The following is a 22,080-nucleotide window of genomic DNA, read 5'->3' as shown; positions in this document are numbered from 1 at the left end:
CACAGGCTGTTTCCTATAATCTTTATTGGATATGAAGTGGGAATTTTAGTGGGAGAGCTTGAATTTTGTTGAAAGGAAATGGTGCGGAAAAGCAAGATGAGGAGGTAAATTGTCAGCCTTGGCTTAGGAAAACGTGCCAGAGGAAAGCAGACGGCAGAGAACAAGCTGTAACAAGAACTTGTAAGAGCAAGGCTAGAAAAGGAAGAAATAGCACTGAGAAAACTTCCAAAATACCATTAATGTGCACCTGAGAGGTGAGTGCTCAGTCCCCATGTGTAGAAAAGAAGAGCAAACGTTAAGAGTGACATTTAATGGCCATGGTGAAAGCGAAGCTGATGGTAATGAGAAGACAAAGGGAAGATAGAAGTTGCTTGGCTAGACTTTCCTCCCTAGAGAAAAGCACGGCTGTATCAAGGCAGATCTGAGTCTAAATTCCCAGAAGCATTTTGAGATAAATTAGCTTGGTTCAGGAAAACCGAAGAAAAAAGCAGGTGTTGGATTCAGATAGAAATTATAATGGATGTCAGCAAAAGGTCAGTTACTCTGGCTGATGCTGTACTGCAGACTCAAGAATATTCTAACTGCACTTTGAAATTAGTTTTATTTGCATTTCTTCTTGATAGGCATTTTATTAACAACATTCAGTATCTTTAGAAATCAAAATACATTGCAAATTGAAATACACATACAGAAACAAGAGAGGTTGCATTTCATCCAGTGGAGTGATGAAGATTTCATCAGAAACAGAGCATTCTTTGGTTAAATAAGAACAGCAGTTCAAACTCGCTGTGCTTAAATCCTGTACATGCATTACATCGCACAAATTAGAAAAAAGTGAGAACCAAGTTTAGAACATGGCCTTCCCTTTTTCGACAAGCATACAGACATGACTAAATGCATCACTGAAATATTGCAAAACCACAGTTAAAGTTTGAAATAATACATGTTGCACAATAAGCTTTTTTGGGGAAGCTACAGAAATAACTAAAATACAGAACACATGGAAATAAATTACACATCAGCTTGAAAGGCTTAATAAATTCATAAGGACTTACCAGGACCTTTTATAAAAATGCTTATTTGATCTGATTATTAAAGCACAACAAATAAATAGGATTTTGGCTATTGATTTGAACTGATGTAAGATAACACCCTTTACAGTCTAAAAGGACTATGATTTTATTATGATATCTCAATAACAGTCTTTGGGTTAAAAGCTTTAACAAACATAATGACGTGATGGCAAATATCACTTGAGACATTTGTCAGTTTAAAGAAAAATTTGAACTAGTATATAATTAGTAACATAAAGCCCAATTAAGCAAACTACCATCTCCTCCCCTTGTTTTTTGCTTCCATTCAAAACCTGCTGGTCATATTTTTGATGAATTTCTACAGACATTCAAGGACTTCTATGGTAGCTATTCCTTGGGAGAAGGAAGCATGAAATTAGAACAGGTGATTTAAGACAGCATTTCTTCACGAAGCCCCTTTTGTAACTTTACTGCCATAGCCGTTTCATGTTTTGACGTTCTGTCAAGAGCCTCGAGGCAGGTGCATATAGAAGAGCTTTGTGATGAATGTGTCAATTTACCATACAGAAGCTACTCCAATTAATCTGGGTGTGCAGGGAGACAGCTGATAGCAAGTAGGGTACTGTACATTCACAACCTTTTGTAGTGCACGCTGACTTCTTAAACAGTTAAAGCTCTACTAAACATCGATACAATCCCTTACTGCTTTAAGGCAAGAGTGTTCATAAGTTTATGGATACGACATAGGACAGTGTAACTGTTACCAGGCTATCTAAGAATGGAAGTGAAATTGAGAGTATAGTAACAGCAGCATTTCTAAAATTCTTCCTTTCTTCTTCAGCTCCTTTAAACATTAAACTTGTACACTGGATTTGTTTAATCTGTGTGTATGTCTAGGGGCAGGGGAGAGAATACACAGTTCTTGTTTCTCTGGGAACAGTAGTGAACTGGGATAATGAAACACATAATTAAAGTTGCACAGAAATGTTAGACCTGTGGAGATGCCCTTACAGGCTCTAGGCCTGCTGAACTCAGTTTTAAGTGTCTCATTAATCTTAATGGGCAAAGTATCAAATCTGTAGTGGACGAAATGGCAAAATGATACAAATTGAGGAGGATTTCAGCTGATGGTATCCTATAAATTTCTACAGGGTGGGCCATTTTGCTTCAGTATTACACAGTGCAAGATTCAGGGGCAAACTCAAATGGGCAAATGCTGCTCATCTGCCAAAAAACCAAAACAAAACAAAACAAAAGGAAATGGACTCAGACAGGACACTTCCTCCTTTCGCTTATTCACCTTGGCAAAAGATTTGCACTGCTTGTGTCTCTGACTTGAGTCTCTGGCAATGAGACAAGACAAGAAAATAAGATGATTGTAAGTGTCCAAAGAAAGTTTTGTTCCTGCATTTGTCTTAAATTCTTACAGAGTATCAGGAATGGTAGTGATGCGTGGAGCCTTAAACTCATCCACGGGCTACCACAGTGCCCAGCTCTGCTTTGGGAATGACTCCCTCTCTCCACACCTGAACCAAAATAAGCTCAGCTATACTTAATTGGCTTCCAGCAGGTCAGAGCCCACGCAGCTGCCTCTGAGCTCTGCCCGGGGATTAACCTGTACAAGCTCCGGTTGCTCGCCCCGCGAGCTCCTCCTCAGCCTGGCCGTGGCATGGGCTGGTGTCCAGAGCTCGAGTGCCCTCCCAGGGATGCTGGAAGAACCTTCCCCACGGACACCCCATTCAGTGTGTCCGCTTCTTAACCTTATGGGGAGAGCCGCTGTGTAATTTGCAAACTGTGTAATGAATTGGCCAGTTAGCCGTTGGACCTTTCTTACTGCAATACCCTTAGGACCTGCAGGATAGGTTACCAGGACACCTAGAGCAAGGGCTGAAGATGAAAAAATACCTTTGGACAAGACGTGTTTGCAACAAAGTTTGCACTTTCCACACTAGGAAAATTAGTTTTTCATGGCTTGAAATATCTACCTATCTTTAGGCTTCTTTAAAAAAATAAATGCTCCACCCCTAGATGAATTAGTGACGGCTTGCAAAAATCATTTGCACAAATGAGTTAAAACAGTGGCTGGAGAAGCAATGCAAAGAAAAATGGGACTACAGACTGCTAAAATACTTTTCCTGTCTCATAACAGGAACAATTAGAGAAAAACACATGTACAAAATATAATTTAGCAAATGAGGAGAGCTTAGCAAAATATTTTTCTTGAAATGAAAATATCTAAAGTTGCAGCTATGAGGTTTATCTTAGAGTACTTACAAACCAAGGGAGACCAAGCAGTAGTAATACCTCCACAATACATAGAGGGTTCTGAATAGGCAATTTGCTTTTTCTGTAAATCAGAACATTATATTTAGCACATACTGTAGTTTCCTTGTGGGTGCACAGCAATAAAAGTCAAAACAAACAGACACAAAGCATTTTAAAGCAGCATTCAAGATGATGCATTGCCTGTTTGAAATGACACGTTAGTACATTGCAGGGTAGGGCTAGTATACACCTCTCCTTTATAATTTTAAAGTCTGTGTTGGTTTATTTTCACTCTTCTCCATGTAAGACAGGGCTATTTTGAAGCTTTTTTTTTGGAAAAAAAAAAAAAAATCACTGTAAGGTAACCATCCAGCATGAAATTTTGAAAGTGTTTGGATAGGAAACAAAGATTTCTTATCTCGAAGTCCATTCAATCATCCTTTACTTGGAACTGCTTTTAAATACTCTTCTACTGCGATGGCAGACACTTCTCCATACCAGCTTTGAAGCCAGATGTGCTCAATGTTCATTTTCATGAAGAACCACTCATAGCTACGAGGCCACTTTCTTACCACTGGATGCCTGGAAGGACAAAGAAAAGGAGGAAAAAAAAAAAAAAGTGCCAAAGCATATGCACAGTCTGTTTTTTTCTTCAGCTGGAGTGAAACCTGAGATCTGAGAACCACCACCATCCATCTTTTTTTCCCTCCTTTACAGAAAGTTTTATGATTTCCGCACCCCAGTCTGGTGAGAACTGCAACCAAGGCTGCCAGCAAACACCACCTTCCCCTGCTGCAGAACCCCAGCCCTAAAGGCAGATGTTGTTTGGTCTCTAAGCAAGTGAAAACCAGAGAAGATTGAATGTGGGTCAGGGTTGTGCTCATATCTGTTCCAAGGAAACAGCATTCTGAACATGGTGCATTTTTGGTAGCAGTTGTTGTGGGGGAAGTGGTGCATGTTGAAGCAGCATTGGCCCAGTGCTCCTCTGCCCCATGTTTTTTTTGGCTACCTCTGGGTTGAGCTGAGGTTTCCCACCATGTTGTGAGTTGTCCCTCTGAGCACCCATGACTGTGGCACTGGGAAGTGGCTCCAGCCACTGCTGGTGTTGGATGGGTGAGCCCTGGCACCCCTCACCGTGTCAGTCTGGCTTTTGGTCCCTGACAGTGAAGCATCTGCTGCCAATGTGCTGGTGGACCCTGGCTCGCATAGGAATCTGATTTCGGCAAAGTCCGTAAAAAAGGCTTGGGTGCGCCGATGTAGGCCCCATCCATCCCTGGTCCCATTTTTCGCTATCCATGGGACACCTGCTGACAGGCTCCCACCCTAACCCCTTCCAGCAGGACAGAGAGAATCTCACCTCTGGGCTGGTTTGGATCCCAGCTCATCCCAGTTTCCCAGCAGAACGTGACTGACCAGGCAGTCCCACCCCTGGCAGCCTGTGTGGGAGATGTGTGCCCCAGCCAAGGTTTGGGCTTGTAGTGCCTATTTTGCTGAAGACCCACAGGAGGACACGGGGGCACGCCCTGGGGGTGTGTTTGTGTCAAGGTTATGCTTATATCTGTTCAAAGGAGACTCTTCTGCAAGTGTTATGGCTTCAGTAGCAGTTGTGGTACGTCAGGAGAGGTAATAAAACCAGTAAACTCCACCCTGCAAACAGGCACAAGCCCAAAGGCAGCAGAGCTCTGCACCGTCTCTGAGCAGGGGGCTGTGGCTAAAGAGCTTTACCTGTCCTGAGGTGGGCAAGAATCATTAAAGGTAACAAATACACCCTGGATTTATGGAATCTCTCCTCGAAGCCAGGTGAAATATTTTCATAATCCCCAGATTATAAACCACACGCTGTACCAGAGCTGAATACTGACTAATTGCATTTCTATAGTTCATTACCTCAAGAGTTAAAAGGAGGTCACACAACTCTGCCTGTAGTTCCCAGCCACATAGGAGCCAACACACTTTGTGGCCCCAAAGTAAAGATCAAGCTTGTTATTCCTCAGATTTTCCATGCCAAATGGCCATATCCTTGTATTTGTTTTGAATCTGCAGGTTGCACTCTACTACATGCCTGTTACATACAGACCTGGAAAACATGGCTTGCTTGGCAAATTCCACTTCCTCCGGAGGCACCGTGACCATCTGTCCCATGAGAGTCAACCTGGCACACCTTGCATCCTCCGGATCAATTACATTTTTTCTGTGCACAGAGAAAAATGTTCACGTGTAATAGCTTGGTTTCCTTGTTTTGGAGGAATATGAACTCCTGCTCACATATAAAAAGCTACAAGATTTTGTCAAGCCTTGCAGGTCTTTTCTATGCCCAGCTATAACGTGTAGGGGGGCTGCTGAAGGAATACTCACCTGAAAGAGATCTCTGAGACTTGCTTAATCTTAATTTATTATCTTAATAAATGAATTAATATGTTAGATTGTAAAAAACATGAAAATGGCAGTTTTCCCAGATATACGTACAGACCTGAATTCAGGATTCTGAAGAGAATTAGTGAGATGATTAGTCAGCACCCGGGCCTACAAAATAAGCATGCATATGTGTATTGTCTGTAAAACACAAGGTCTTTTCCTTACGCCTATCCTAGAAACTCAGTTCTTGTTCATTTTTACCCATTTTTCAATTGCTTTGCACCAAAGAGACAAGATCTACTGAAAAAAGAAATTCTCCACCTGCCTTCATCCTTCAGACCAAGACAGGGAAGGCACTTGTTGCTTTTTGGCTCTTTCTATACAGGAACAATATATAACTCCCATTAGTAGCTGAGGAGCACTTGCTGACTCTGACATATACAATACAAGGATATAAATCATAAGTAAATTGACCAGTCACCAAAAAAAGAAGAAAGTTATATGAAATAACTGCAAAGGCCTGATCCTGGCAAGTGTTGAGCAGCCCCAAGCCCCATTGCCAGCAGTCTGCGACCGCAAAGCATCTCACAGGGCTGTCTGCCTACATAAGAACATAAGACCAAAAAACTACACTAGCAAACGAAGACTGCATTTCTTTCTGAGTTTTAATCTGAAGCAGCAAATCACAGTAAATTACATCTCATCTGTGTGTGATTTTACTTAAAGATCTTGGTTTGAGCCCTTTAGCCTTAACTGTGTGCAATGGCTTTTTTTTTTTTTTTTAATTTTATTATAATTCTCAATATGTGTCTACTGCATGCAGGAAACATATGGGCATCCTCCTGCAGCTAATTTAACACCTGCAGATTCCCCACAGATGGTTCTGAAAGACTGTGTAAGTCACTCGATAAAGTATCTGCTTTTATAGACAGGGTCCCGAACAAAGATAGGAGAGGAAGTATAGGTGGTTGATTGATAGTCAGTTGCACCCAGTAAGCACTTGGCACCGCCTGTAGTCTGAGCTCCAAAGAGCAATTTGCAGTCACATAATCTCTGGGATGTTTTTTCAGCATCCTGTTCAGGCTGGAGCAGCAGTTGTCTGAAGGGGGTGTTCAGCTTAATGACCTCTGGACAAGCTTCACTCATACTCTTTTTCCTCTGCTGTGCTTTCTGAATGGGAGAAAGGGCAGCTGCCGAAGATCAAGCTCAAACTTGCTGTTCACATCTATAAATAATGGTCTAATTTTCTATAGTACATTTTTTTAAAATTATGAAGTAATAAATGAATGGTGTTCTGAGTACCTGAAAACCTGCATTCCCTATCTGGTCACTGTCTTTATTTTTGTCAGTGTTTATTCAGAGTACAAACTTGTCACCGTGGACACATGGCACGCTGCAGATCCTCAACACTAACTCCTACCACATGCTGAAGATGCAGTTTCACAGCTGGCTTACAGTGGCCTGAGAGCATCCCGTCCCTAAGCCGTGCAGCTCCGTGCCCCGGGGATACCTGCAGCTCCCAGCATTGCTTTTGCACAGGCTTTGGGTGTTGTGTGACCATTCCGTGTTCATTGTCCGACAGGAAAACTCACCCACCGAAACAAAAATAAATACAAGGCGAATGCACTGTATGCAGCTGCAGAGAGAGAGTGGCTGAATGCCACAGACACAGGGGGTCACCTGGGGGCCTGCGTGTCCAGCAGCCAGGCCAGTGCAGATTCACACTCTTGCAACTGTTTTCCCTGGATGGCAGAGTCCTCAAGTCCATTTGAAGCGGTCTCCTGATCTATCGTTGTCTTCTGCGCTTAATACTGTATCAACACCCTCTATGTATGTTTATATATTTAAATTGATGATTCTTAAAAATGCAGAAAGGAAGGGACTTCTCACTAGCAAAATTTCAGTTCAGAAGATTGCTTTAAACTAATAGCTGCATATCTGTGTGTAGGAAACCATTTCCTCTGCAGCCCAAGAGTATCGTAAAACAACTGAAGAGAAGGTAAAAGAAAGAGTATTACCAAGAGCCTTTCTTGGGTATACCTCCTAGGTAAGACATTGTTAATTACTTTCAGAGAGGAATTAGAAAGGGGTTGTCATTAAAGGATGAGTGCACTTCACAGGAGTGGATAAAGGCAATAGATTTAGGCATGATCAGGAGCAGCAAGAGGTTTTGCTCTGACACCTTCTCAATTACAATTATTTGATCTTTTCGTGCAAGTACATGTTTATTCTAAAAGCGTACTTGCTGATTTTGACCTGGAGTAGCTGTGGTTAAGCAGTGAATCCTGCCTGCCCTTGCTGAGACAGTTTTGCCTGCTATGAGTGTCAGATGTGACTCTTCCCCCATTTACAGGAAAAACTGCTCTCCGCATATTTGGCTGACAACAAACCCCCCACACTATACATCCATATCTGGAATGGTTTTATTTCTGGTGTGTGGTGGGGTTTTTTGTTGTTTTTTGGGGTATTTTTGTTTGTTTGTTTGGTTGGTTGGTTTGGTTTTTGGTGTTTTTTTTGGGGGGGGGAGGGTGTTATTTTTTGTTTTCTTTGGAATTTTGTTTTGTTTGTGTTGGTTTTGCTTTGTTTCTCCTAGCTCCTTCTTCTGTTTGCAGTTTTCTCTATGTTCTCTCATGAATTCGGGTGTTACACTAATTGACACATGCAACAGTATCATTCCCGGTAAAATTTACTCAGCCTGAACTTCGCACATTGCAATAATATTCTGGAGGGTCAGTTTGCTTCTCTGGAAAATGAGGCAAACAAATAATTTTTTAAGATTATGTTAGATGAAGTGTTGGAGGAGTTGAACAGGATAATGATACATTTGAGTTCAGTTTGCTGTGCTATTTGTTGGATTTGTTTTTAGCGCTGCCTCTTATCATAGGTTTTCTGTTTCAGAATAGGAACCTTGTATTCTAATCTTACATTAGCGTTAGAGTTTTTTCTTTATCAAAGGACCCTTTCATATTCTGAAATAAATCTGTTTCTGAAGAATTTTGGCATAGTATTTCCTTAATAATGTGTGATTGTTTTTATACTTTTTAAACCATCAAAAATACTAAACTTACGTCTACCACTTCTAACTCTATTGTGAACAGGTCTTGAATTTTCAGTGGTGTTACTAGTGCAACTAATGTAAATGCAGGCTTTGCTTCCTAGAAGTTTTGGCAGGGATATACCTCATATTTTTACTAAAGATAATAAAGGGATACCAGGCTAAGTAGGTATGTTTACTAAAATATTCCTCCCTCACATCTGTAGAGGTCTAGTAATGCATTCACTAGTTATTTCTTGCCTTCTGTATAAATAAACACACATTCAGCTCTTAGTCCTTGGGTTCCTTTTATCTTTTCTGGCACAGGAACAAGTAGGTGCGGAGGAGCAGCTTTATATAACATTTGTGCGCTGCTGACTGGGGCGAGGGGAGGGGGCAGAGCCATGGGGAGAGACAGCATGTGGTGATAACTTGGTTTAGGAAACCCCAAGTGGCTTCTCAGGCCCTGTCTTTAGCAGAATCAGGTCCTCCATCTACCCCAAGAGGATTTCATGAAGACTATGATGAAATATGAAAGGAAGGGAAGAGAAAGCATGGAACTGTGGAAGGAGGCCAAACAATAGGGAGCACATTTATTGCTTGTGCTTATGTAAAATACGTACACCTTGTTGCAGAACCTGAGGGAAGCCAGATTGAAATGGAAGAAGATTCAGTTTAGGCATTTTATAATAATGCAGTGCGTTAAGAGAGGTTATCTTAATTATTCATCTGATTTGTGAAGAGCAAAGAATGGATTGTCTCTGTTCCTCTGCTTACGGTGAGCAAACCAGGCCTACAGAGTTCGGCCCAGCCCAGGCAGTTGTCTCTCCCAAACCTGTGAGATGAGAGCATGAGCTGCACTCACTCACAAAGGTTCCAGCTTCACTGAGCTTAAAGAGAAGCCTGTGTCCAAGTGAAATGTTTCCCAGCAGTGATGCGATGCCGCGAGGTGACACGTCCCACTTATAATATTTTACTGCAAACCACTTCCGCACGTACTGGGTCATGGTTCAAGAGTGGTTCAGGGTAAAGAGTGCCACCTACTCATTACATTGTTTACTACACTTAGCCATCTCTTGGGTTTTAATTAGAAGGTTCCTGTACAACAAGTAGCCAAGTCCAGATCTGATGAACCCGTAGCTCAGGCTGATGTGGTTATATTTGCACATGGGGTGATGATGTTTGGACTTCTGGGATTTCCTTTCACATCTGAGATCTCTGCTTTGACTGACAATGCTCTGTCTCCTGGTTTCTGATCAAAACTATCACTAGGGTATTACCATAATTCTCAGCCTCTAAAGTCCATTAGTGAGGTGAAACAGGTCTGGCACAGATCAGCAGTAAAGGCAAAACAGGAGTTTGGGGGGCACTCGGAAGGGAGAGACAGGTGTCCTGAAAAGGAATCAGCAAGAGGAAGGTGGGAGGATTCAGCAATGCTCCATGGACTGGGGGAGGAAGCAAGGGTCTGTGGAGGAGAATCTCTCTTTTTCTTCTTCCCCAGCCCCTTTTTCCCACAGAGGAGCTGCCATTCTTCTCCTCCACTTCCCTGAGGAGACAGGACCTTCCATCCTCCCTCTGAGGATCCATAAAACCTCCCCATTTCCCCTGAAGGCAGTTCTCCCCACCCTGTGAGAAAGCACTGCTTTTACCCCTCTATTTTTTGAGCAGAATGGAAGAGAAAAGAAGTTGAGACACAGCCTTCTCCTATTGCAGAAAAGGAGAGCCAGAGAGCGAAGAAGAAAGCCCCAGAGAACAGTTTTCCTGCATTTTTTCCTACTTCAGAGCATGCAGCTTGTGTGGCATAAGGGTGATGTGGCAATGACTGTCTCCACACATTCCAGCCTCTCCTACAGCAGCAGCCTGACAAAGCCGTGAATTGGGGCTGGCTGCTGGAACGAGCTCATCCCCGCCACCTCCCACGGACACAAGGCAGGCACCCTGTCACCCTGCGCAGGGCTCCTGTTGGCCCAACCCCAGCCTGGGCGCAAGGCGAAGACTCAGAGTTATTTTCTATATATATACAATACATCTTAGGATTTTTTTGTCCCCTAAAATTTACAGAAAGGAAAGGTGGAAATGCTATGTCCTCAGAGAATTACTGGAAAGTGCTTATAATTTTGATTCATAAATATGATTAATTTTGAAAAGCAAGTTATCCTCTTCATACATTTCATCTGCTCACCACTAACTACCATGGTCACTGAAGCAGAAAGAATGTATTGGTGCTGCTAATCTGTGTGGCATGAACGTCAAACAAAATCTCTGCTGAAAGCAATTTCATAATCTGAAAAGCTGTTGCTGGCCTTCAGCTGGATACGGCTGGGCAGTTTTGCCCTGCCCTGCTCTGATTTTGACAAGAATTTCTTTATCAGCCGTGTCTGAGAGCCAGCAAAGATAGTTAAAAGACATCTTTGCTTTTGCATTTGGAAGAGCACTCTTCTGTGCTCAATCTGAAGTCAGGCTTGGCAGCTCAAAAGTATTGGTAAAATGGCTCTTCTGCATTTAAGTGAGCCTGTATTTATGGCATACCTGGTTTTGTGTTTTAAATAATTTCTCTCTTCCTAGAAGATAATCCTCCTTAGAATGTTTTAATCAGAATTTGTTAAATGAAGTCAGTCTGTTTGTCTGTCTTCACGGACAATAACAATTCATTTGTTTAGCTGAACTCTGTGTTTCATACAGGAAACTTTTATATAGTTTAACCATAGACAACTCACAGGGAAAGAAAAAAGAATCAGCATCAACTATATCTGTAAACAGAGTCAGAGAAACACGTACTACGTCACTAGACGGGGATTTTGGGAAGTTGGTTATTTAAGAATACAGGAAAAAAAATAGTAATTTAGGACTATATTGTGTGCATTGGGTCATGATGATAGTAGGTTTCATATTTTACTTTCTAATTTGGTATCTTCCTAATTTTTTAAATACAGATTTTTCAGGAACAACTACTGCCATAATTATTTGCATATGACTAAAACGGGTCAATATAAACACCAGAACTAGAAATGTGTCTGTGCCACAGAACCAGGAGGTGGATCTCAAAAACTGAGGGATGTCTGGATTCAGCCGTTGTCTTCTGCATGGCTCATTTCTCTTTGTGTGAAGGTGCAGTGCCAAACTTCTTTGTTTTAGTCATCCTTCTATTAACAGACAGCAACTCTACAAACCCAGAGGTTGTGTCTGCCATCCATGCCAGGCTTATTTTCTCTCAGGATTGCCCAGGAATGAAGTTAGCAGTAAATGCATGCTGCCAATGAGCAGGGACCCTAACTCACCGCATTACTCTCCTCTTCCCATGGCCTGGTGGTATCCAGAAGCACTGGAGATGCTCACCGCTTCCCATCAGCCTTTTTGATACAGAGTTTAGGAAACCTATAAAGCCAGCTTATACGACTGAACACATCTGCCTGGTAGTGCCAATCTGCTACCTCAAGCAGTAGATGAAGCATAGTGGGTAAAATGGCTCTGACAGAGACATCAAGATGCAGGTCATAAACTAAGAGAAGAACCTGGGTCCCTCAAAATCACTCACAGTCTGCAGTGTGGATTTGAAACACCATCCTCCAAACTAATAGCAAAAAACCAAACAAACAAAATACAAATGCATGGTTTGACCCCAAAGCTCATTGCTTTTCTTTTTCCCTTGTGTGAAAACCAGTTTGTGGCAGCTCCTTCTCTAAGAAGGCTGCAGTTTGCCCCTACAAATGTGCTGAACCTCATGTCAAGGAGGCGACACACGTCTAAAATTAATTGCCTGTTTTCCAGACTGCAGCTGTAATGAAGCGGGTCCAGGAGCTTACTTGGAAAGAGGGATCCTCTGAGCAGCCTGTGTGTTGGGAAATGTATTTAGAACAATAGCTGCTCTATTCTTTAATGTCGGGCTCAGTCTTGCTTCCTCTGAAAGCTGTAAGAATGAGACTGAGTCTTTTCAGCTTGTCTGTGGCACAGACATGCCAGTTTAGTCTATTTATAGGTCTGAACCATTTAATTTCTCTTGCCTCTACTATCCATTTATCTGCCTTAAGATCGGATGCAGTGCAGTTGCTAACGATCGCTTTCTGCAGCCCGGCCATCAGAGACACACGGCCCATCTCCCTCTGGGAAATGTCAACCTCTAGGTCAGGGATGAGGAATCCAGACTGGGGCTGCAACATTACAATGTCTTGCAATTGCTGCCTTTTCAGATGCATCACGGCTCTCTTTCTTTCATTAGTAAATGTTATTTCTCTTATTAGTTTATGCATGTCAAATTTTCTCTTCAGCTGATTAAATATTAAGGCTGGAGCACCAAAAAGGCCACTGTGTATTCCTCACATCCCTGAAAGTGAAAATGTTTATTGTCATGGTTTGAAACTTGAGTCTGTTCTGAAACAAAGCAAATGAAATCGCTGTTAAATAAATTTAATATCAAACTGATGTACACACACACAAGTCACTTGATACTCATTAGATACAAGAAGACTATTGAAATGTCAGCTGTATTTTCTTTCTAAAGGCCAGAGATTTTTTTTGCATGCAATAGGTCAGAAGCGTTTTTCAGGAAAGTGCCAGATAGTCTCAGGAGCATTGACTACAGACATCGACCAGCTTTCACATTTAATTCTTACAACTCAGAGTAGGTTAATAATGAAATTCTAATAAAATTTCACATGAAAAAAAGCTGCAAATACATTGCTGGAGTACAAGGACATGAACTTTCTCATGTATAGCATTACTCATTTAGCTATTTTGTACAATTATTTTGAAGCCAAAACAATTAGTAATACCCTTGACCAAATAAATTTATGGTATTAAAACCATCTATAAATGAAACTTGCCTTTGCAACATAAACCTCACAGATGCCACTTTAATCCTAGCAGGACCTGAGGTCCCTCAGAGTAAAAGATCTTGCCTCTCATAGAAAGTGAGTAAAGAAAAGAAAGAAACCTGCTATATAAAAGCTGAGCTGTCACATCAAGCTCTGCACTGAGAATGCTATGTGCTGTCTGCATAGAATCATGGAACTGTTTAGGTTGGAAAACACCTTTAAGACCACCAAGTCAAACCATTAACCTAACACTGTCAAGTCCACCTCTAAACCATGTCCCTAAGAACCTCATCTAAACACCTTTTAAACACTTCCAGGGATGGTGACTCAGCCTGTTCCAATGCCTGACAACCCCTTCTGGGAAGAAATTTTTCCAAATATCCAATGTAAACCTCCCCTCGTGCAACTTGAGGCCATTTCCTCTCATCCTGTCACTCATTACTTGGGAAAAGAGATCAACCCCCTCCATACTACAGCCTCCATTCAGGTGGATGTAGACAGCAATAAGGTCCCCCCTCAGCCTCCTTTTCTCCAGGCTAAACAGCCCCAGTTCCCTCAGCTGCTCCTCATCAGACTTGTGCTCCAGACCCCTCACCAGCTTTGTTGCCCTTCTCTGCACTCTCTCCAGCACCTCAGTGTCTTTCTCATAGTGAGGGGAACAAAACTGAACACAGGATTCAAGGTGGGGCCTCAGCAGTGCCAAGTACAGGGGGATGATCACTCTCTAGTCCTGCTGGCCACACTATTTCTGGTACAAGCCAGGGTGCTGTTGGCTCTCTCAGCAGGTAGAGTGCACCCCAAAAGGATGCTGGGAATGCCAGCGGCAGAGGTAGCCAGCTGCCTGTGTCACCAGCAGCACATCCAGTGCTGCAGGCAGTGCTGGGGACAGGCAACCCCAAGCACTGGCAGTGGAACCCAGACACACTCATTGTTTTCTTCACTGTCACACTGCCTGCAGAAGCTCTAAGGTAACAGCAGGATGATGTATAGGGTCGCATTTTAAACTTTTACTAGTTTAAAATGTAAAACTCACTTACAGGTCACTAGTTTAAAAAGTAAATTCACTTCTGACCCTGATTACAGAGGGATGGGAAAGAAGAAATTCAGTTCCAGTGCCCACATGCTTCCTGGCTGTGAGACAGCAGCAGAGCTTGCTCACATTTTCCTAGCTATCATCAAAAACACAAACGGCAGCTCCACAAATGCCCCAGCTTTTCAATCTCTGTCTTGCTTGTTCTTTGCACGAATGCCAGCCAATATCTGTTCCAGATGAGAACTCCAGAAAGAATGTAAAACAAATTGAATGTAAGGACAACATAGATAATGCAAGGAGCACTCATTAGCCTCTGAATCTTTGTACTCAATTCAGCAGTAAGTTCAATATTTAGAGTATGGTTACGTGGTAAAATGGGGATGTCCCATCTTCCTCCTCCTTCTCCCTTCCCCTCTCCTTTGCCCTCCTCTGGCTCCTATGGAGCTGATTCAAGTTACTAACCCAGTGGGAATCTAATCCAGAAAAAAAAAATAAAAGGGAAGAGGTTTCTGCTGGGTTACTGAACTAAAATAGGCCCGCCATATGGTCAGCTGAAGGGAGGGGGTGGGATTGCCCAGCCAGAAGCAGCAGCCACCATGGGAAGAAAGGAAGAAGGGCCAGCAGAAAACCTTATTCTCATTGTCAGGTTAATTTTCTTCAGATGGGTGTTTCAACTCAGTGTCAGGCCAGTCCCAGAGCTGATGGGGATCGTGAGGGACTGCTGGTAGGGAGGGAGAGATGTGGCCAATGGTAATTAGTTTGGCCTAAGCTATTTTGGAAGTTCAGGTTTAGCTCCCTGGCAGTGCCCAGAGAGCTGAACCTGGCCCAAAATTGTGGTCTCGGGCTGTGGAGGGAACTAGAAAGTCGAGTGGCAGAATCTAGGTTGCCCTGGCTGCATGACAAACAGCAGCACATTCTGCCACATGGAGCAAAAAGGTAGTGGTTTGGTTTGGAAACTAATAGTTACTGACTAGAAAGACAGCGGATAAATATTTTCCAAGAGTTGAGATGCATATGAATTCCTTATTTCTATAAATCATGCAGCATTTCTCTTTTGTTGGTGAATTGGCACTTCCCAAACATATAAATTGGGTGGTGATGTTGCTAAAACATAAAAGGCAAAGGCTTTCAAAAGTGGTTGTTTAAAGTCATGGATGAAAGGCCACACTTAAGTGCCTAAATGGGTGTGTAATTTTCAGAAGTGCTCAACACCAGCAGCTCTGAGTCTTGAGCCTCTGAAAATAGGGCATTGGGTAGGTGCTAGGACTGAGCATACATTTTTAAGCACTTGGTCCAGATATTCAGCTCGATATTTAATTGAATGAAAAAGCTTAGAAAGCAGGAATAAGCGTCATTAGTCTGTTACAAAAGAACTGATACATTTATTTATTAAATTATTAATTCAAAATATTTAATGAAAACATTTTAAGGAACAAGCAGAACCATTCTGGGTTTAACTTCACCACTCTGTTGACCTTCTCAAGAGCTCAAAGCTGAATCACCTTAACAAATGTTGCAATAGAAGGCTCCTATTAGATGTTTGACTTTGCAAGAGGGTGCCATGTATGAGCATGTCAGTCTGAAATTACTTGTCCTGCTTAGGACTAAGAACCATCTCATTTTGCCACTATATAACTATATAACTCTTAAGAAAACTGTGTGTTCTGGAGACAAATGCAGACAAGTGTAACAGTAATGTGCTTTACATTTGACATTCACTGTTTTTTCCAGTGTTGTTCTCAGCTAGCGGGCTTGAGAGGCGGGATGATACCCAAAGCAATTCCCAGATGGGTAAATCTGTGATCCAGTTCTTAAGATAAACCTCTTCTCCCCCAACCAGGACCTTAAGTTGGGGTAAAAACTTTCAATCCCATTTCTTTCTGAAGCAGCCTGTAATTTCCAGTTCTCCTCTCTCCCTCCTTGGAATACCAGCTAAGATCTGCTTTGGTAACAGAGTCCTGTCTGACACAGTTTCGGTGTCATGTACCTCCTCATGTAAAGAGGCCTATGGAAACACGTCTTCACACAAGGCTGACCCAGCCAAGTTTGCCACGTGTTTGACTGTAAACAAACATATGGCAGAGATATGTCTTTTTCAAGGAGACAAGCATGGAGGGGAAAACTGAATCATCTTTGAGTTTACAAATATACATTTTGCACATGAAAAGCTTCAGTGATCTGGAGTTACACACTGTGCATATGATCAGAAGAAAGAAGTCTGCTATCTCTGGAGTGATAAAGAAGTCACAGCTATCTCTGGAGTGATAAACCTGGGGTCAGCTGTAGATCAGTAAATCTCAGACCTGGCCTCCTTTATGTGGGGGAACATCTGCCAGCTGTTCATGATACACAAGGCACCGAAAATGTGCAATGACATTTCAATTGTACTCTCTGAAGAGCTGGAAACCAGACTGAGTGGCATGGTCCTGAGTGTATAATTTGTGAACTGAGAGCCTGAGATCTCCTTACAGACCCTGGAGAGGTAGAGCCCTGCCAAGGCAATCAGCAGGACCTCCAAAGCTCTTCAGCAGAGCAAGGGTGTCTGCTTTACTGTGACTTGGATAGCCCTCCAAACCCTAGGGACTTCACACCATGGCCTATAAGGGGATCTCGAACACCTAGGTTTTACGTAGACACCTCCAAGAAGAGATTAAAATGTAGATATGTTAATGTGAGAGCTGAACGCCACTGCACCTGTCAATGCTAAAATATAGTCCAATGAAACTTCTGCATTTCTTTACCGCGCTCTACTGGGACAGCTTCCTGTAAAACAAACCTAAGGAGGAGCTTGTAACTGATGGTGAGACATTGGAGATGGGGGCCCATCATTTTGTTCTGAGGACTCTGTTCCCTCTTTACATAAGGTGGTAGTAGGCAGATAAAACTCTGTTACCTGCAGAAATTTCCATCTGCCTCTGGCAGGGTCAGAGAAGCCACAGGATTCTTCAGGAGATCTGCCACAGTGTTGTCCTTTGGTGTCACATAAAAGAAAGGGATTCCGGTGCTGTTATTGATGGGACCGTCGCTGAGAAGTAAACAGTTCCCATAGGGCATACCTTGGATCTGCAAAATCCAAATAAGCAGCTGGTTACTTCTTTGCACATAGAGGGTTTGCAATGCCAGGGATTCCCTCAGGGGCTCCAGCTGACAGGACGGCATCCCTGAAGTGCTCAGTCTCCCACTTCTGTTGTCATCATGAGACAGAAGACCTTATTCTAAATTAGATCTATCATGCTTCTACGAAAACAGATTTCTCCTCTATTTCTTCTTTCCAGACCTGTCCACGACACTAGGGAGAACATTTGTGTTCCACCAAATTAAATATGTTTAGGCACATTAAAATCAATGCCATCAGTCTCAATAAATGTTTACTCCAAAACAGCACTGAGATCCTTTTTCAAACCCTAAAGGACACAGAGCCTAATTTAGCCTTGATTCAGCCTGCTTTTTGCTAATTTTGCCTCCCCTTTTAGCCTTGTTTTGCAACGTGATTGCATCAGTTTGAGAGAGAGGGGAAGGCATTTTTTCTAGAGCTGTGTTTAAAGTCAAGCTCAACATCAGCTCAGCTGCCTGGGCAGTAACCTGAGCTCTGGGGGAAGGTCTTGACCACCAAGCCAACCAGAGCAAACCTTCCTCCCATGTAGGAGGAGGGGCACCAAGGAGCCAAGTTTTCAAAAAGTTTTCTCCCATACTCTGACCTGCACATATATGATGGACATAACACATGCAAAACTGTCCTTGCTCAGCAGCGACACACATTAATATTCTTTGTTACGATTTATACTCATTATGCGTTTCATCCCATTATAAATTGCAATGACAGCTCCTTAGTGAATTACTGCTTTTTCATGTCTTCAGATATTTCTTTCCTCATGGTCAATTAGATGTTAAATAGTAAAATTATCAGTCAACACATTAACTCAATGTAACTGGTAAATCCTTTACAGCAAAATCAAATTAAGTATGAATAGTTAATAAGAAAACCCTGGATGATGTTATTACCTGCACTGCATGCTTTCTGATTTTTAATGTTTATATGCCTTTAAAATTTTAATGCTTATAGTGCTTGGTCCTTCTTGTTAGCATTCCTTTGAAGGAACGCTTTAATGAAGCTACATAACTTAGAAACCAAAAATACTTGTTTATTATTATGTTACAATGTAGAAAAAACTAGTAGCTGTCAGTAATATTGCAGGACATGTTTCCACTGTTTAAAATGCTCAGAGTGTCATGCATAGTTAACATTACAGTGGGTTCTCAAAAAGAATTGGGATCACAGGCAGCATAATTCGGCATTCAGAGCAGCAACACCCCCTTATCAATTATAAATTTTCTTATGAATCAGATTTTTCTCTGTTACCTCTGCATTGTAACTAGAGGCAGCTAACTGCAGACTATATTAGAGCTGTAATTCCACCAAGGGTTTCTCGTGAGAGCGTAAACCAGAAGAGCTAAGATCATATGTTTCAATAGGATTTCCGACAGTCTGATGTAGAATTACAGGCCTCTTGTGTGTATGTTTGTATTTACTTAATGGTGTATTTTTTTAACCTGTGGCTTATTATTTCACAATAACATAAACTGTCACTAACTCAGCCAAGATTTCTGGAGATTAACGTGCTTCTAACTTTGTTTTTTAAATTGTACATTAAATCAATCTGTGAATACTTTCAAGAGAAAGTTAAAGCTGTCTTTTTAAAATTATTGTTATTTTTTGTCTGAGTGGTATTGGATGCCGTGTCTCATTCCAACCTTTAATTTTAAAAAGGAAAATATTTTAAAGCTGGAAAAAAACATGACCCCGGTTCTCCAGTGCTCTTGCTTAATGCTCCTGACAGAAACACCACCCTTTAAGCCAGCGTAGCTGCACCACTGCAGGACACACAGATTTCCAGTAGCTCAGCAGGCTCCCCTCTTCTTCCACCTCCTCTTTCTCCTCTTCTTCCTCCTCTTCCTCCCTCTCTCCTGCTGGCCGGGTGACAGCCAGAGCCCAGGGCAGAAAAAAGAGCTACAAGCGTCGTTTGGGAGGAGGGTTTGTCAGAGAGGGTCTCTCCCTGGGGACAGGGACAGGCAGCGTGCCCAGGAGCGGGCTGGAGGGTGCAAACACCCACCCCTGGCTGTAGGGAACGACAAAGCCTGTTTCCAAAACCAACGTTGTAGCTCTGGTTGTAGCTTAAAGACTGTAATTTTTTCTGTGCCTCGCTGCTGCTGTGGTGTTTGGTTCTGGGTTGGTTTGTGTTTTGTTTTTTTTGTTTTTAATTTTTTAGCGTGCCCCCGTGACCGTATTCAAAACACGATTTCTTTTCCTAGAAGGAGTTTATACTATTTTCTCCGCGCGTTTGATGCCTGATGACATCGGCGCAGGTGCCGGTGGAACGGAATAAACGCCGCTCCCGACGCCAGCGCCGGGCGGCCACGGAGGAGCCTGGTGTTCGTTTGCAGGTCACGCGTGACCGCGGCAGCCCGCGGGCGTGGGCACCGGGTGTGTGGGGATGCACCGTACCTTTCCGTGCGCGGCCCGCGTAGCCACGAAGCCCCAGGTGTTGTAGTGGGCGAGGAAGCGGGCGGTCCCGGCGCGGCCCGGCGCCCCGCCGCCCTCCCGTCGGTAGGAGAACATCCTGGAGGGGGCGGCCCCCTGGCCCGAGCGCCGTGCCGCCGGCCCGGAGCCCAGGGCCGCATCCTCCCGGTAAGCCGAGGCCGGGTAGCTCTGCTTCCAGAGGCCGCCCGCCTCCTCCAGCAACGCGGGGAGCGCATCCTCGGTGGAAGAGCCGTGCAGCTCATCCGCCGCCTCCTCCTCCCCCTCGGGCAGCGGCCAGGTCACCGAGCTGACCACCACGTACCCCCCCGCGCCGCCCCACAGCAGCGTGGGCAGCCACCACCACCGCCACCACGCCGGCAGCCACCGCCTCGGCGACATCTTCTGCCGCAGCTCCCGCGCCCGCAGCCCCCCCAGGCGGCCGCCGCCCGCCCCGGCCGCTTCGCCCTCCCCGCCGCCCCCACTCCCGGTACTCCTCCTCCGGTCCCCCTTCTCCACGGAGCTCCCCTGGAGATCCCCCCGGTGGTAGTCCCAAATAATCGCAGCACCCCTCCGTTCCGGCGGGCGTCACGCGTTCATGTTCTGTCTCCTCACTACCCTTCCCGCGGCTAGGGTAACTGTGTCGTGGGCTCTGCCCACACCTGCCGGTGACACCCGTGGGACAGCCACCCGCAGCGTGGGCTCTCAGAGGGTGCAGCGGAGGCGGAACTCGGCCCCGTTGGGTTCGCTGTCCACGCGGGGCAGAGCCCGGGATTTGGGGCTCGCTGCGGGCTCACCCTGCGTTTGCATGGCCTTTGCTGGGGACTTGGGAAGCTGTCGGACCCTCTCATTCAGGTGTGTGGCTGGACAGGTGTTTAATTAAATTATTATTTATACGTACTTCATGTGCAAAACCAGGCACATGGAAACATCAAGGCAGAGACAGTGTGATCAATTTAGACATGAGGAAAAAATTTTTTAGGATGAGGGTGGTGAAACACTGGCCCAGGTTGCCCAGAGAGGTGGGAGATGCCCCATCCCTGGAGACATTCCAGGCCAGGCTGGACGGGGCTCTGAGCAACCTGATCTAGTTGCAGATGTCCCTGCTCATTGCAGGGGCTTGGACTAGATGACCTTTGAAGGTCCTTTCCAACCCAAACTATTCTATGATCTCTCCACTTACAGAAAAGAGAGAATACACAAGGGAGTGCACCCACCTGAATGCTCCCGTTGCAGGCAAAACTTCATTTGGACACTGGGATCAATGAACAGCAAGACCCCAAGTCCTAAAAGTCAGACATCATTTGTTGCAGTGCTTGTGGGATTCGTTTTGACATGTAAGTACGTGGAACTGCTATTAAATGATATATCTCCCAGACAAGGTTTTAATTAGGCAAAGGTTTGAATGTATACTTGAGTTTGTATCAATGGCCCTTATTTAGTAAAGGCACTTTTGCATCCTGCTCTTTTTCCGCTCTTGGCAGAAGGCTCCTTTAGTATGGCAATGCAAACTTATAATTCTTTAAAATACATACTTCTAAACTTTCATTGCATTCCTCCAAATTATTTAAGGAGTACAGGTTCAAGAGGGGACAGGAAGGAATGAATCTCACAGGAGCCTTTGCCTTTCACACGGTTCTCAGATGCATCTAATAGACCTTACCTTTACATAGCTGTGAAGATCACGAGGTTGGTCTGCTGTTACAACTTCTGGTTAATTACTCCATGAAAATATGCTGCATATCTAATCTAGAATATAAACTTTAATAAATAGAAGTGGACTAGAAAATATTGAGTATTTTTAGCTTATATTTTTTCCTAGACACCCTGTTTTGCTTTTTAGTTTCACCATAAAAACCTGAAGGATAGTAAAAATGGGTATAATGGACCTTAAGGCCCAAATGCTTTTTCAGACCACAAAGTTACTGCGCCAGAGTATGTAATTTGGCCACCAAACTCTTAATCTTATCAGCAAAATCAAATGCGTGCCTACCTTTTCCTTCAGCATATGGCCCTATCTACATCTGCTGTAA

The 22,080-nt window shown here is 43.6% G+C and overlaps 1 protein-coding gene across 1 annotated transcript; it reads right to left on the bottom strand.

The window, feature by feature from the left end:
- Positions 1-582: 582 nt before the first annotated feature.
- Positions 583-20,623, bottom strand: CREG2 (cellular repressor of E1A stimulated genes 2). The gene is made up of 4 exons (XM_065061108.1): positions 20,036-20,623; positions 17,426-17,595; positions 5,377-5,490; positions 583-3,881 (listed from the first exon to the last, which is right to left on the bottom strand). The coding sequence occupies exons 1-4, from the start codon at positions 20,447-20,449 to the stop codon at positions 3,734-3,736; spliced, it is 846 nt and encodes a 281-aa protein (XP_064917180.1). The 5' UTR covers positions 20,450-20,623; the 3' UTR covers positions 583-3,733.
- Between the last annotated feature and the right edge of the window lie 1,457 nt (positions 20,624-22,080).

Source organism: Columba livia, chromosome 1 (genome assembly GCF_036013475.1).
Source record: "Columba livia isolate bColLiv1 breed racing homer chromosome 1, bColLiv1.pat.W.v2, whole genome shotgun sequence".
Taxonomy (NCBI): domain Eukaryota; kingdom Metazoa; phylum Chordata; class Aves; order Columbiformes; family Columbidae; genus Columba; species Columba livia.
This window is presented reverse-complemented; position numbering and strand designations above follow the sequence as displayed.